The following is a 16085-nucleotide window of genomic DNA, read 5'->3' as shown; positions in this document are numbered from 1 at the left end:
ACCAAGGGGTGTCAAACTCGTCACGGCAGCATCATGTGACATTGTGACTTATTTCCTCTTTGCAAAACCAGGTATGGGCATGGCCAACATGTGACACATCTGGCCCACGGGCCACAAGTTCAACAGCCCTGATCTAACTTATAAATTTTGTGGGGGGTGCAAGGACTTAAAACATAGATTAGTTCTATGAACATAGAATATAGAAAATATAACATAGAAGTTATGTCAATTGCCAAAGTGCCAGGGTAATTGATGGGAGCCTGAGACAAGCGAACGTTAATATTATTTCCAATGTTGCCATTGGTTAGAACAGATGAGAGGATCAGCAGAATTATTTCATTTGCCTATGACTGGATTCAACCTGCTATTTGCAGATTCACACGTTTTATTGAGGTAGGGTTATAAAGGTTCTAAAATTGTAAGCTGCCCAGAGCTTCTTTGTGGTAAGAAGGGTGGCCAATAAATTGGATAAAAATGAAATAATAAAATCAAATACTCTTGGAAATGTGGCTACAAGTTTTGTCCTTTGGAGTTCTTCTGGATTAAAAATCACTACAATATCGGTGGTAGTTTTCAAAGGAATAAGATTTTTTAAAGTGCAGAACAGGCTTTCTGAAATTGGTTTGATGCAATACGTTCTCCTCCAGCCTTGGATGCTTCCAGTAAAGAAGTATTCGTCTCTTACCCGTTGTCACACCCCTCTGTTGTTATCCTTCTGACAGCTGTCTCCCTAACAGTCCACATAATGGTTATTCTTCTTCTGCTTGTCACAACTTCTTCTGCCCTGTCACAACTTTCCCAGCCCAATTGCCTCCAGGTGTATTGTGAGTAAAAAGGCATTTTCTCACCCACTTGGCTGGTAATTCTGCCAATTACCACATCACAGGTAAGACTCCAAGAGAGGTTGCAATAACAAGGAGAGGCATAGTTAGCAGGGTGCATAAGCAGGCTGCTGTCAGAACTAGAAAATAGATAATTGGGAGTGGAAAAAGGAAGAGGAAGGCAGTAAATCTGGCTGGATTCACTGATTACATGGATTCAGAACTGGAGAAGAGAAAACTCTTGGTTCTTACAATTGTCTCCTGACTGAAGCAGATGTACCAATAGGGATGATGCTTCCATTGAGTTTTAATCTTGCTGATGTGTGGCCAGAGGTGGGTTCCTACCAGTTCGCACCAGTTCGGTAGAACCGGTTCGTCAAATCTACCGAACCGGTTAGAAGAGGTTCCACCAGTGGACCCGGAAAGCAGCCCACACCTACAGAAGACGTTCCAAAAATTTTTGAAACCCACCACTGGTCCTTGGATATGATTATTCTACACTATCATGCTCCTATTTATAAAACTCAGTGCCTCTGTGAAAGGTAAGGATGACTGCTGCGTTTGTGGTGCAATCAGAACATTGCGTGTGTTGAAGTTGTTTTAACGCAAACCAAATATGCCTTTTGAAAAACAAGTTGACATCCTATTCTTATGCATGCCGGTGCTGTGTGTGAGGTTATTTAAGGTGGTTCTGAGAAGTGTCGTCGGCATCTTCATATCCGGTCACATGGGCGGCAAGCCACTCCCATCCGGTCACATGGGCGGCAAGCCACTCCCATCCGGTCACATGGGGCGGTAAGCCACTCCCACAAAGGAGGCCACACCCACAGAGTAGGTTCGAACAATTTTTGAAACCCACCACTGTGTGTGTCTATTCCCAAATTTCAATCTGTAGTTGTCTTCTTGTGAAATTGTTTATTAGATTTATATTCTACTTCTTTGGGGAGTCTCTTTTTATCTCCATAACTCTGTAAGGCAAATTGAGTAGACACAGAATGGGCCTCTTCCCACTGCTGAAGTGTGGCACTCCCCACCTATCCTTGATTGACACTATATAATCATGACATAGACTAACATTAGCGGTCTTCATTACTCTTATTTCAGTCACCTGATTTCTCTTTAAGATTTAAGGTTACAAAGCCTAAACAGATTTGAATACACCCTACTATTGTCGTTGGACCAGTGGTGGGTTTCAAAAAATTTTCCGAACCTACTCTGTGGGTGTGGCCTCCTTTGTGGGAGTGGCTTGCTGGCCATGTGACCTGGTGGGAGTGGCTTGCTGGCCATGTGTTTTCTCTCTCTCTCTCTCTCTCTCTCTCTCTCTCTCTCTCTCTCCCCTTTCTTTTGTCTCTATCCCTTTTTCCTTTTTTTCTTTCATCTCTCTCACTTTTTTTTCTTTTTTCTTTTTTTTATTTCTTTCTTCCTTTCTTTCCCTTTCTCTCTCTGTGTGAGTCTGTGTGTGTGTCTCTGTGTGTGTGTGGCAGTGGTGGGTTTCAAAATTTTTGGGAGCCTCTTCTGTAGGTGTGGCCTGCTTTCCGGGTCCACTGGTGGAACCTCTTCTAACCGGTTCGGTAGATTTGACGAACCGGTTCTACCGAACTGGTAGGAACCCACCTCTGCGTTGGACTATGTTAGTATAAGGGAGAAAATACAAGTTGAATAACAGTGCAGCTAAGGACAACTTAAGCCATTCTCATTCATGGGCCAGGGATGAGACTGAAGCAGTGTCATGGCCATACAGCAGAATTATTTTTTTACTAAATGCAAGTGGGATTCCGCCTGATTTTACTGCATCCAGTTTTTTCTCAGTAAAAGTTCTTTTGATTCATCTCAATGGATTCAAGAATGTTGCTTTCCTGACAGGCTGACTGGGGCAGGGCTGACATTCAGCGGAGTCTACAGTACTGGTCAACCTGGAGAAACCTATCGCTTTACTGTGGGAACAGTTCAGAGGTGGGTTCCTACCAGTTCGCACCTATTCGGTAGAACCGGTTGGTCAAATCTACCGAACCGGTTAGAAGAGGTCCCACCAGTGGACCCAGAAAGCAGGCCACACCTACAGAAGAGCTTCCAAACTTTTTTGAAACCCACCACTGGTCCTTGGATATGATTATTCTACACTATCATGCTCCTATTTATAAAACTCAGTGCCTCTGTGAAAGGTAAGGATGACTACTGCGTTTGTGGTGCAATCAGAACATTGCGTGTGTTGAAGTTGTTTTAACGCAAACCAAAGATGCCTTTTAAAAAACAAGTTTGCATCCTATTCTCATGCAGGCCAGTGCTGTGTGTGACGTAATTTAAGGTGGTTCTGACAAGTGTCGTCGGCATTTTCATATCGGGTCACATGGGCGGCAAGCCACTCCCATCCGGTCACATGGGGTGGCAAGCCACTCCCACAAAGGAGGCCACACCCACAGAGTCGGTTCGAACAATTTTTGAAACCCACCACTGGAACAATGCACATAATGTCGGCTCAAGGCAACAACCAGGAAGAAGCCAAATGCTGGGGGGGAAATCCCATTCAGGGCTCCCTTGAGACTGGACCTCTTTTGAGTGGACGGAAGAGGATGGAGGCCTTAGTGACTCAGCGAGACCCAGGTGGTCCATAGGCATCCGGAAGAAAGATGACTGGGAAGGAAGGTCCAAGGGACTGACCTTCACTCATGGTAGCCACGGAACCCAGCAACAGGAGTGGCAACAGGAGCTGGAAAAGCTGACGGAGGATGAGGCAGGCAGGGAGCTGTTTAATTAGAGACTCTTCAACTCATGATTTTGCAAAACTTAAGATTTTTCTGACAAAGCTCTCATTATTTCTACTGCTCCACTTTGCATTGGGACCTGTGTGCCTTTTAACCGTTAATGATGCCAATTTTCAATGAAAGCCTCACCTACTGAACATCTGCCTGCAGTGTTTCTCAACCTTGGCCACTTGAAGATGTCCGGACTTCAACTCCCAGAATTCCCCAGCCAGCATTCGCTGGCTGGGGAATTCTGGGAGTTGAAGTCCAGACATCTTCAAGTGGCCAAGGTTGAGAAACACTGCATTAAAGCCATTTGAAAGAATTGGAACATTCAACAGCATTGGGATAGTTATCTGAAGGGCTATCTTTTTCACATTTACCTATCCAGATTGTTGTCTAAGGTATTTTAGGTATGTAAAACAGACAAGGCAGATGGTCACAAAAAAGAAGGATATTCAGGAATGTCCTGAAGATGCTCATGTTGGCATCAATATTAGGAAGATGTTGAGTGCCAAATAAAACCCTTAAGAGAGAGCATTCATGAAGGAGACTATTTGTAGCTTAGGGTTGACATGAGGGGTCCTTGATGCTTTCTTGTTTCCTTGCAGATGTTTCATTACCAAACTAGGTAACATCATCAGTGCTAGTTTATGCCTCATGCATAACATTGAATTTATCCCAGTAAATGACAGTACCTGGTTTTACAATTATTGTTTTACATTTGTTTTTATTGACTTGCCCATCTTCTGGAATATTTCAGCTATTGGATGGTTTAGGACCTGGCTACCTGAGAGACCGCCTCCTGCCACTTACCTCCCAACGACCAACAAGATCGCACAGGTTGGGCCTCCTCCGGGTGCCGTCAACCGGACAATGCCGTCTGGCGCCCCCCCGGGGGAGAGCCTTCTCTGTTGCTGCGCCCGCCCTGTGGAACGATCTACCCATTGAGATCCGGACCCTCACCACTCTCCCGGCCTTCCGTAAAGCCGTCAAGACCTGGCTGTTCCGGCTGTTGATTGATATCCAGCCCCGCTTAGATGGAATGGATGATGTGGAATTTTAATATTGTATTTTCTATTTTTAAATTTTAAATGTTTCTTTTGTCTTGTTGTGAGCCGCCCAGAGTCCCAATGGGAGTGGGCGGCATACAAATTTTATTAAACTCTTTAAAACTCTTAAACTCTTGAAAGTGAAATGAGAGGAAATGCTATATTCCTGACTTCAATGAAGAATATAGAATATCTGTTGAAATGTAAATTATCTTTCTAATTCAGTTTCAGTACATTTTTAATGAAACATTACAAATTCAGTTGGTCTAGTTGGTTTGAAAACAACTAGTGGGATAACTGGTTTTCAGCTTCTAGTTACTTCATATACCTTTCTTTGAAATGCTCACTTCCTGGTGGAGATCCCTTGGTCGGTAATGGCTATAAAGTGAATGTCCTATAAATTCCAGTGGCTACTGTGCATGTCAGAAGTCTCAAACTCTGTTACTTGGCTGTTATTTTGCAAGAACATAAGAGAAGATATTCTGGACATAACATCCCTCTAAGTTTAGTGTCCATCTCGTTCATGTACCCATATAGTTTAGAACAGTGGCCAACCAGATGTATTCTGGAAACTCACAAGTAGAAAATCAATAGCTTAACCAAGGTGTTCTTTCAGTTGCAATTTTTTTTTTTGGCAAAACAGGAATGCTATCCAGCTTTTGAGGCTTTGATCCTCACTGGACCTGTACAACCCCATTTGTAATATTTTCTTGCCAGTCCTAAGCCTAATGAAATTCTTTTTTCTTCTTTTTATATAATTTTAAGGGTCAAGCGTGGTACGCAGTTGAGAACTTGCGAATCAATACTTTAGCAGTATAACCACCAGTTCTTTCTTTCCTCCCCCCCCTTTTTTTAGCATTTTAGCAAAAGCAGATCAGACTCACCCTTTTCCGCCACCACTGAAAGTAGCTTTTGAAAAATGTCCCTTCTGAAAATGTTTTAAAATAACTGCACTGCAAAATTTCAGTACTGTATTCCTTCCAGATTCTCTTTTTGTCAGGTATTTCGAGTAGCAGCTACAATATGTAGTTTCGCACAGAATATAATTTGCAACAACACCTGCTATGCAGGACTCTCCTATAAAGCCAACTCTTGCTATTAGATGCCACAGGGCTTGAAATTGCAACAAATTACAGATGTCTTTATAATTCCAGGGGAAGAGATGCTTGTAGGGCTTTCTTATTTTTTATTTCAGGGACTAAAATAACACGGACACCCTTAGTTCCTACAGTCCGAAGCAGTAAAATAATCTCAACACCTGCACCCGTTAAAGACAGCTGATAGAATCCATTTGACCTGAGTTTTTTTGTTGAGCCATTAGCAAACAGTTGGTTTTGAATATATATGTTGGGCTTAATCAACCCAGGACTTGACCCAATGGAAAGCAGGGGTTAAGCTTTTGTTTGTGCATTTTTTCCCCCAGCTGGAGCTGACTGTGTTCAATTGCTGATTTTATTGCTATGTGATTTTATTGCTGTAGACAGACCCAGGTGCGGGGTTTCTACGCCTGGCCCTTTAAGAGCGCTTAGCCACACTGGGGATTGTGCAAAAGAAACGATGACGCACACACGGCGGAGGTGGTGGGGGGGGGAGGAGGTCTCTCCCCCCCCCCCCGAACGCGTGGTCGTGCCTCATTGGCCAGGTCCGGGATCCAATAGGAAGCAGACATCTGGGACGCCAACGTTCGGAGGAGCAGTCCAACCCGCCGTACAGCCGGCGGACCAATGGCGACGCCCGTCCGGATCACCCCGCGCAATCAGAACGCGGCGAGGGCGGGGCCTTCCGCTAAGCGCGCTATAAAAGCGCGGGCGAAAGCGCCTCGCCGGCTGCAGTCGTCCGGTCATCATCGCTGTCAGGTAGCTCGGGTGAAGGTCGCGCTTCTTAAAGGGCCAGGCGCCTCTCCTTCCTTTTCCCTCAGCGGAGAGAGAGACGACAAAAAAAAAAAATGAAGCCCATCCTAGCCTTCTGTGCTCTGCTGGCTCTGGCGTCGGCCGGGCCTGCCCAGTACTTCAGGGAGGAGTTCGGGGATGGAGGTGAGGTGATGCCGTCCAAGCGTTGACGGGCGGCGGGTGCGGCGGCGGCGGTGGTTCCGGGATGCGGGGAGAGGAATTTAACGGCGTGCAAATCGGGAGGGTTATTTGGTCGTCTTATTAATATTATTATCATTTAGAGCAGTGTTTCCCAACCTTGGCACCTTTCAGTCCTTTGGACTTCAACTCCCAGAATCCCCCAGCCAGCATAGCTGGCTGGGGGAATTCTGGGAGTTGAAGTCCACAGGACTGAAAGTCACCAAGGTTGAGAAACACTGATTTAGAGCATCGGCTTTGAGGCAGAATAATCCCCGGGCCCCCTTTGGGATTCGAACCCGAGGAGCCCCGGAGGGAGAGTGCAGGCATAATGGGGGGCAGGGAGGCGCCGCCAGAGAGAGAGAGAAGGCAAGAGATGCCTACGTGCTTGCACGGGCTGTCGGTTTCTCTTTCGCCTTGCACGCGCCCCCCCTCAGCCGCCACCCACCCGTTCCCGGCCATCTTAGATCCGCCCGTATTTCTTCTTCTTTTTCGGCTCGGGAGGACCGGCAGCATAATTTTTTAGCAGGTCTTAACGAAGATTAATGTCTCCGTGAACTTAATTCGATGGGTTAGATTTAAATAGCGTTGCCATATTGCAGGGGGTCTCCAACCTTGGCCACTTTTAAGACTTTGTGGACTTCAACTCCCAGAATTCCTCAGCCAGCTTTGCTGGCTGAGGAATTCTGGGAGTTGGAGTCCACAAGTCTTAAAAGTGGCCAAGGTTGCTGGCTGGGGAATTCTGGGAGTTGGAGTCCACAAGTCTTAAAAGTGGCCAAGGTTGCTGGCTGAGGAATTCTGGGAGTTGGAGTCCACAAGTCTTAAAAGTGGCCAAGGTTGCTGGCTGGGGAATTCTGGGAGTTGGAGTCCACAAGTCTTAAAAGTGGCCAAGGTTGCTGGCTGAGGAATTCTGGGAGTTGGAGTCCACAAGTCTTAAAAGTGGCCAAGGTTGCTGGCTGGGGAATTCTGGGAGTTGGAGTCCACAAGTCTTAAAGTAGCCAAGGTTGGAGGACCCCCCTCCCTTGCATATTTCTATTTCTATTTATTAAATTTATAGGCCACCCAATCCCGAAGGACTCCGGGCGGCTTACAGAAAAAATATATATTTATTTATATTGCTATCTAGTCAGGTGGAGGCTGGGTTGTGGGATTTTGTGAAGGAGGCGAGCTTCAAAGCACTGGCTCCTCTCTCTCTCTCTCTCTCTCCTTGGATTGACAAGAGGAAGAGAGGAACGTCTGGTGGAATGACCTTAAAAGATTGAAAATGTATTCATGGGTGGCTCCAAGCTCAAATGTGGTATGATTGGATTAAAGAAACCCTGAATATAGAACCAAGAATTGGTATACATTGGCTTAAAATTTTACTCCACTGTACTTTCCAGGCTTCCTATGGAAGCTCAAGACAGATTTACATGTGTTTCATCCTCCCTATTCTAGAAATAGAAATAGGATTTAAAAAATCTGAATATAGAACCAAGAATTGGTATACATTGGCTTAAAATTTTGCTCCACTGTATTTCCCAGGCTTCCTATGGAAGCTCAAGACAGATTTACATGTGCTTCATCCTCCCTATCCACTATCAACTCTTTATGAAGTAAATTGGATACACTATTAACAATATTTAGATCTCCATATTTTCTGTTTCGGCTCAGTATCTTGATTAAGTTGGAATAGAGAAGAGATCTTAAGTATCTACCTTGATGCCATGGATTTTATATTAATGTAGCAATTCTGGTGAAGGGTGAAGTGATCATATCACAGCCCTTTTAGGCAAATATGTCAAGAGGGAATGAATTCAATTGTAGGTCTTAAAAACACTTTGGGGAAGTGCTATTGATACTGAAAATTTGTCGGGGGAAATTTAGCAGATGTGATAACTTGTTGTGTGTAGTCTAGATCAGGGATCCATTGGGGACTTGATAATTAAACCATAATCAGAAGAGGCTTTGGGGACATAGAACATGGACTAAATAGATCACCATGGGATATCTCTAGAACACACAAACCGCCCATTGTTGAATACTGAAAATTGCAAATGTAAACTTCTGTTAAACAGATAACTTAATACATTGAGTAGCCCTGCATTGTCATTCTATTGCATTGTAGCCTAAAGTATGTAACACTGAGAATCATAATATAGGCTGTTCTCAACTTACTACGGCACTGAAAAAAGTGACTTTGCAGCATTTCCATTGTCTTGTGATCAAAATTTGGACCCTTGGCACAACTGGCATGTATTTTTGATGATTGCAGTGTCCTGGGGGGGTCATGTGATTGCCTTTTCCGACCTGACAAGCAAAGTCAATGGAGAAGCCAAATTCATTTAACAACTATGTTACTAACTTAACTGCAGTGATTCATATAACCACTGTGACAAGAAAGTCACAAAATGGAGCAAAACTCCCTTAACAACTGTCTTCCTTAGCAATGGAAATTTTGGGCTTAAAAATTGTGGTTGTAAGCCAAGGATGACCTGTAGTTTATATGGCAGTTAGTAGCATTGATTTTTGATACAGAATCAAATATGCTGCACTGGAACAAACCTGAATTGGAGAAGTTTGAGATAAAACCTTTCTAAGAATTGGGTTCCTTTTGTGCCATATTGTTTTTGTTTAAAATATTTAAATATACTATCTTTTAAAACAATGCCATTTGATGACTTAAGCTGCAGCATATGCCATCTTCCCAAGATAAGATAAACTCTGCTAGGACTGATGAATAAAGCTATCCATAGAATGATATTAAAATTCTTCCAGTGATTGGTTTAAAACTAGCCAGAAATATGGGCCTTTTTTCTCCATTAGTAATATCTTATAGATACAAAGTATTCCTGTAGTTTGGCATTTCCAAAGCAACATAGAAAGTAACTGAGGAAAAAGTGTACACTTGTTGCAAAAATCATGCTCTTTGAAACTGCAGAAATGGCAAAGGTAATTGTTAGGAAGAAATCTTTGCCTTGCCTTTCAAACTTTGGGAGAATGTTAGTATTCCAGCATTACACAAATAATGAACTTTGAATCTTTATAACTCTTCAGATTCAAATTGTGTTGCCTTGTTCTCCTTTTAGATGCTTGGACAAGCCACTGGGTAGAATCAAAGCATAAATCAGACTATGGAAAATTCATACTTACTTCTGGCAAATTCTATGGAGATGCAGAGAAGGACAAAGGTAAGGAGATGATGTAATTGTGTGATCGCCTTGATTACAGTGCTATGCGTTATTGAACTGGTCGGTGATTTCAGTTAAGTAGTTTAACTGTTCATGTTGCCTCTGCTGTTTCATAGCAGAATAATATTTGAATAGCAAATACTTTGAAGCCTACTTAGTTAATCTTTGATGCACTGCTTTGTACCTGAGATTGCTTTTTTGAGGCATTGATTATTGATTATTAATATAGAGAACTGATTTCAGCTTTGAAATCAAATTGCAGGTTTTTTTGTCTTAAGGGCTGTCTGTAATCAGTATAGTACCCCTATCCCAGGAAAAGGACTTAACTGTGTTTTTAATCTTACCAGGACTTCAAACAAGCCAAGATGCTCGTTTCTATGCCATTTCTGCTAGCTTTGATTCCTTCAGCAACAAGGACAAGACTCTGGTGGTGCAGTTCACAGTAAAACATGAGCAAAATATTGACTGTGGAGGTGGATATGTAAAACTCTTCCCTTCAACCCTGAAGCAAGAAGACATGCATGGAGATTCTGAATACAACATCATGTTTGGTGCGTACCTCCTTGGGAATTGAGGGAAGACGGTTGCTTGGTCTTTATCTTTAATTTTATGCAGTCATTAACTAGCACAAGAGCTAGTTGTTTTTTATTTAATGATAGTCAGCAAGACAGGTTTTTTTTTTTGAAAACCAGCAACCACTGAGCTCATGGAGCAAATTGAAGATTAATAAATGTCCTTGTAAGAATCTGTAGGTAATCATGGCAATGTCTATGAAAGAGGGTGGGGAATAATTGCTACCCTTGCATGATATGTTGTAATTGAGGAATAATCTGGTCTGGTTAATGAAATATGTTCCTAGAATAGCACATATCTTAGAGAACGACATCGTCTTTCCTTGATAATAAATTAGGTTGTAGAATAGTGAATTTCCTCCCATCCGACTTTCCCTTTCAGATAAGTCCAAATCAGTAGTACTTGTGAGGGGAATGGGAGCTACTCTACAACCTTTACGCAAATAGATATGATAAAACTAGATAGTTCATCCAGTTTTAGTTCTTATCCCTTTCACAAGCATATGGATAGCCCTATTCATAGTATGCAGGGCATCTTCACACTGTTGCATGGTAAGTAGAGACTAGACTATGGATAGCTGTTTCTAATGTTAGTTAAAGCTGGTCTGTGTTCCTGTGGGGTTATACCTCTCAGCACCTAATAGTTTCAGAGGTACAAGGAAGAACCCATCAATGCTGCAAATAATAATGCCAATGGTCAATCTGGTTAGCTGATACTTTTTGGGATATTGCAAGTTTCACTTTGGCAGTGATTCTAAAGAATGAACAACAAGCCAGGTTGAAAGCATGCTTATTCTATAATCTTCTGAGAACAGAAGATGTATACAGTAGTAGTGCTGGTAGTGTATTTCAAGTAATTAAAAGTCTTAAAGCATAAAGGACTTGTAAATAAAAGCATTTCAGTGCTTTCTCAACTGTTGCATAGGAAGTCTAAGAACGTATGTATGGAATGTCTTATAGGGCTTGGCAAGTCGATATGGCTGGACATGTTTCTTAATTCCCTCTGTATAACACATGCATAATAATCTTCCTAATACTCTCAAGAAAGCCAGTTTGTGTAGTGGTTTAAGGTGCTAGGTTAGAAACCAGGAAACTTAAGTTCCGGCCTTGATTTAGGCATGAGATGACTGGGCAACTTTGGACTATTCATTCTTGCAACCCTAGGAAGAAGGCTGGGCAAGCCAGTTCTAAAATCTTACCAGGAAAATTTAGGGATTTGTCTACGCAGTCACCAGGAGTCAAGACTGATTTACAAATATTGTCATCTATTAAGAGTATGTTGAGCAAGTATATTTACAAATGCTATTTATGGATTATAGTCCCTCAGTAACATTGCTTCATTTTCTATTGGCAGTTCATACAACTAGCAGGAAATATTAGTTTTCATAAGTTACAGATAAATTGGCTTGAATTTATGATTAGGTGTTCAGTTTTTACTATATCTGACCTGTTTTTACTGATCATTAGAATTATTAGTATATTCATAGATCCTAGAATTCTAATGTACATTAATTATGGAAGTAATACAGATTTTATTTACTGCTAAAATGGCTATGATCCATGTATCATAATGGTGTGCCATCTTCATATTGGTCTGTTGTATCCCTTTTGCCTCATGCTCCTCCCCCACGTTCTCAGAAAGAGAAAATCTAATTGCTCTGTTTCCCTCCTTCCTTATAGCAATTAGGGATTATTTAAAAAAACACATTTAATGTTTACAGCAACTTAGTTTTAGGCGGTGACCTTCATCACACCCCACATTTTAAATACATGAAGATTGATCGTGGGAAGGCTGATGGAATGAGTTGCATTTCTGAGAGATGATGCAGGATTCTCTCAGTAGAGACTCAGCTGTATGTTTCTGTTTCCAATTTAGGCCCTGATATCTGTGGTCCAGGTACTAAGAAAGTACATGTGATTTTCAACTACAAAGGCAAAAATGTTCTGATCAATAAAGATATTCGCTGTAAAGTGAGTATTTGGAATTGGAAGGTGGGGGGTGAGAATGGAAATTCTATTCCATGATGGGACTTTAATGTTTAGGAAACTTAGCCATATAATTGTTTTTCTAATTTTTTATCTTGTTCATTTTAATGTTTATGATTTTATTATGCACCAACCAAGTTGCTTTGGACAGTGAGATGGGTGACATATTAATTTGATTAAAAAAAATATATAATGATAAATGGTCCGAGAAGAATGACAAAGGTTCTATGAAGATGAGTCAAAGAGAGGGATTGCAGTGTAGTATGGTAGCTCTGATGAAACTAACTTTGAGTGTGAAGGAAAACAAATAACTATAAAATTGGCGAGAGAGGAGAATTGCTAACAGTATAATTTCCTTGATAGGATGATGAGTTCAGCCATCTCTATACCCTTATTGTTCGGCCTGATAATACCTATGAGGTTAAGATTGACAACAATAAAGTAGAGTCCGGCAGCTTGGAGGATGACTGGGATTTCTTGCCACCAAAGAAAATTAAGGATCCAGATGCAAAGAAACCAGATGACTGGGATGAAAGAGCAAAGATAGATGACCCTGAAGATACAAAACCAGAGGTCAGTAGGTGCTAATAGCTTATAACCATGTTTCTCAGTCAAGAATAATCTAAACACAAAAGAATCATGAGATGGATAGTGTTGTTTTATTGAAGAACGATGGAGAGGGTAGAGTTAAAAATTACATAAATTTGTACAGGGATTTTTTCCCATCTATATTACAGGACTGGGATAAACCAGAACATATTCCTGATCCTGATGCCAAGAAACCCGAGGATTGGGATGAAGAGATGGATGGGGAATGGGAACCACCAGTAATCCAGAATCCAGAATACAAGGTAATAATAGCTTAAAATGTGTAGGTGACTAGGAAGTGAGCTTTTAAAAGAGATATTTATAAATGATTTCTCCTTTTTTGTCAGAAAGGAAGGCATCCACTAATTATTTATTTTAAAAGAAAGCATTATATATTAAAAATATGGATTATATAAAAATGTGTTAGTCGCTTGTATGCTATCTGATTTATAAGCAGCTTGCAGCAATCTATGTTGCAGGATTGAAAGAATCCTGCATTACCTCATGGTGCTTTACCCCTCTGCCTTTTCATGAGACCTTTTGTGTCTGATATCCAGCTTGGTATCAATATGATCAATTGTTTTTCTCAGGTTGTTTGGAAAGTTGCTCACAAGTCAAAGAGACTCCTCAATGTCTCATAACCCAGAGTGGGCCAGATTAATGTTTCAGAGTTCAGGGTCCCAGTTGAGTATCCTTATGATCTCTGTAAATTTGCAGCATTTACTGAAAGCCAATTGAATGTGTAAGACATTTGGGCTCACCCAGCCGGTTCGGCACCCCAACAGTCTGAGGGACTGTGAATTGGCCCCCTGTTTAAAAAGTTTGAGGATCCCTGTGCTATAGAATTTGATGTACTCTGAATTTTCCATTTCAAAACATTCAATGTTTCACAGGGAGAATGGAAACCTCGTCAAATAGACAACCCCAACTACAAAGGAAAATGGATTCATCCCGAGATAGATAATCCTGAATATACCCCTGACCCAAATCTGTACTTTTATGAGAACTTTGGTGTTATTGGTTTGGACTTGTGGCAGGTAAGTTCTTGTTTGTTTTCCAACAAACTTTTTTAAAAAGGGGGAAGCCAAATGACTCAAGTAGCTGTTCTGATGATTGAAGATTGTATCTTTAAAAAAACTACAAATTATGTTCCTATCATCATAATTATTAGTGGTTAGATGAGATCAAAATGTATTGATAGCCTTACATTGCAGTGAACAAGGACATACATTCAATTCACAGCTACTAAGATTGATGGCTGAGCAGGGACAAAAATAGCCAGAGAAATGATTGAAGCCTGGGAATAGGGCTCCTTGTCAGTCAGTAGGAGTGCTGATTTACCACTAGTTTACCAGATACTTAAGGTTGTCAACACCCTAATTAACAACTAAAAGCCACACACAATGAGGCATATATAGCCAGTAGAACAGCCCAGAGCACTCATTCTGTAGAGAGAAGTTTCCTGAGCCTGGACTCCAGCACAAGCTTGAAAGAATAAACCTTTGGTCCTGGTAACCAACTACTACAAATTATTCTGAATTTTTTTCTAGTTCCTGTATTATACTGGGAGACTTAAAGATATTTTAAGATGTTATTCTAAAGGAAAAGAAAATTAATGTAAAATACAACAAAATTACATGTTTGAAACTTTTATCAGTACATTAAACAGCAAATCGTATATTTCTAAATCTGCAATTTGCTATACAGATAGTCCTGGTTTAGGGACTGGCAACCCTTATAACTGAAAAGTCACTAAATAAAGACTTTTTTGTAGTTGTACTTGTGAAATAAATACAAGTAGTCTATACAAGTAGTCCTCGATTTACAACAGTTCATTTAATGGCAGTTTCATAGCTATGTCACTGAAAAAAGTGACTTAAGATTATTTTCACATGGCCATTGCAGCAAACCGATGGTCACATGTTCAAAATTCAGATGCTTGGCATCTGCTATCAGAAGCACTTTGAATTGTGGTCAGAAACCAGTAGGAATGTATGTTATGCTGGGTAAAGTCTTGACAAATCGTCAAAATGTTGGCAAGCTTTAACTATAATATTTACAATTCTTCCTCGGTGTTTTAGGTGAAATCTGGCACAATTTTTGACAACTTCCTGATCACTGATGATGAGAAGTTTGCTGAAGAAGTTGGCAATGAAACATGGGGTGCTACTAAGGTGGGAAATGTTTTTTCACAGAGAAGAGATAATATGTGGCTTTTATAAAGCTTGGGAATTAGAAGCTTGTACCTTGTTCTCAAATGTTTAAGATTTTGAACTTCGGAAATGGATATGAACCAAGTTGTTATCTAGTGACTTGGCCCAAATCCCATTCCTTGTATGAAAGCACACATGAATAGCAATAGCAGTTAGACTTATATACCGCTTCATAGAGCTTTCAGCCCTCTCTAAGCGGTTTACAGAGTCAGCATATTGCCCCCAACAACAATCTGGGTCCTCATTTTACCCACATTGGAAGGCTGAGTCAACCCTGAGCCGGTGAGATTTGAACAGCCGAACTGCAGTCAGCTGAAGTAGCCTGCAGTGCTGCATTTAACCACTGCGCCACCTCTGCTCACCTAAATGCAAGAGGGACTTAATATCTTAAAGGCTGAAATTAAAGTTCTCATTATGTTTCTCCAGAAAGTATTTTGCATTTTGATTACTAGCAAATTTAACATTTACCAAAAAAAAAAAAAAACCTTTAAAAGCTTTTTTCTGTTTGTGAATTGTCCTTGAAATGTTAGGCAAAGCATGGGACATATATATATATATCTGTTAAAAATGCCATCATGGACCAGTTTGAGTTTGCGTCCTGTTTGTTCCCACAGCAGCCAGTTAGATTTTTCTCCAAATTCTGTCAGAGATGTCAATCTGTTTGTCTAAACATTGTTTTCCAGCCTTTGCAACTTTGAGATCATTCTCTTTGCAATGGCCCAGCCAGTTCTGAGAGTTGAAGTCCACACTTTCCAAGATTGCAGAAGTTGGAAAATATTGGTTTAAAATCTCTCTGTGTATTGTCAGGATATGTTTGGCTAAGGAAATGCAATTTTAAGACCAGCCTCAGGCAAGCAAAGGTCACTGGGTAACTTG

General features: G+C 41.2%; 1 protein-coding gene across 1 annotated transcript in view; it reads left to right on the top strand.

The window, feature by feature from the left end:
- The first annotated feature begins 6430 nt into the window (after positions 1-6430).
- Positions 6431-16085, top strand: part of CALR (calreticulin) — a 10853-nt gene continuing 1198 nt past the window's right edge. The window contains exons 1-8 of the mRNA XM_032210037.1: positions 6431-6647; positions 9749-9850; positions 10198-10401; positions 12299-12393; positions 12772-12981; positions 13146-13259; positions 13890-14033; positions 15078-15170. Coding sequence (XP_032065928.1) covers positions 6560-6647; positions 9749-9850; positions 10198-10401; positions 12299-12393; positions 12772-12981; positions 13146-13259; positions 13890-14033; positions 15078-15170 — 1050 coding nt within the window. The 5' untranslated portion in view covers positions 6431-6559. The remainder of the gene's footprint in view (positions 6648-9748; positions 9851-10197; positions 10402-12298; positions 12394-12771; positions 12982-13145; positions 13260-13889; positions 14034-15077; positions 15171-16085) is intronic.

Source organism: Thamnophis elegans, chromosome 2, assembly GCF_009769535.1.
Source record: "Thamnophis elegans isolate rThaEle1 chromosome 2, rThaEle1.pri, whole genome shotgun sequence".
Classification (NCBI taxonomy): domain Eukaryota; kingdom Metazoa; phylum Chordata; class Lepidosauria; order Squamata; family Colubridae; genus Thamnophis; species Thamnophis elegans.
Note: the sequence above shows the minus strand (reverse complement) of the source record. Positions and strands in the feature narration are given on the sequence as shown.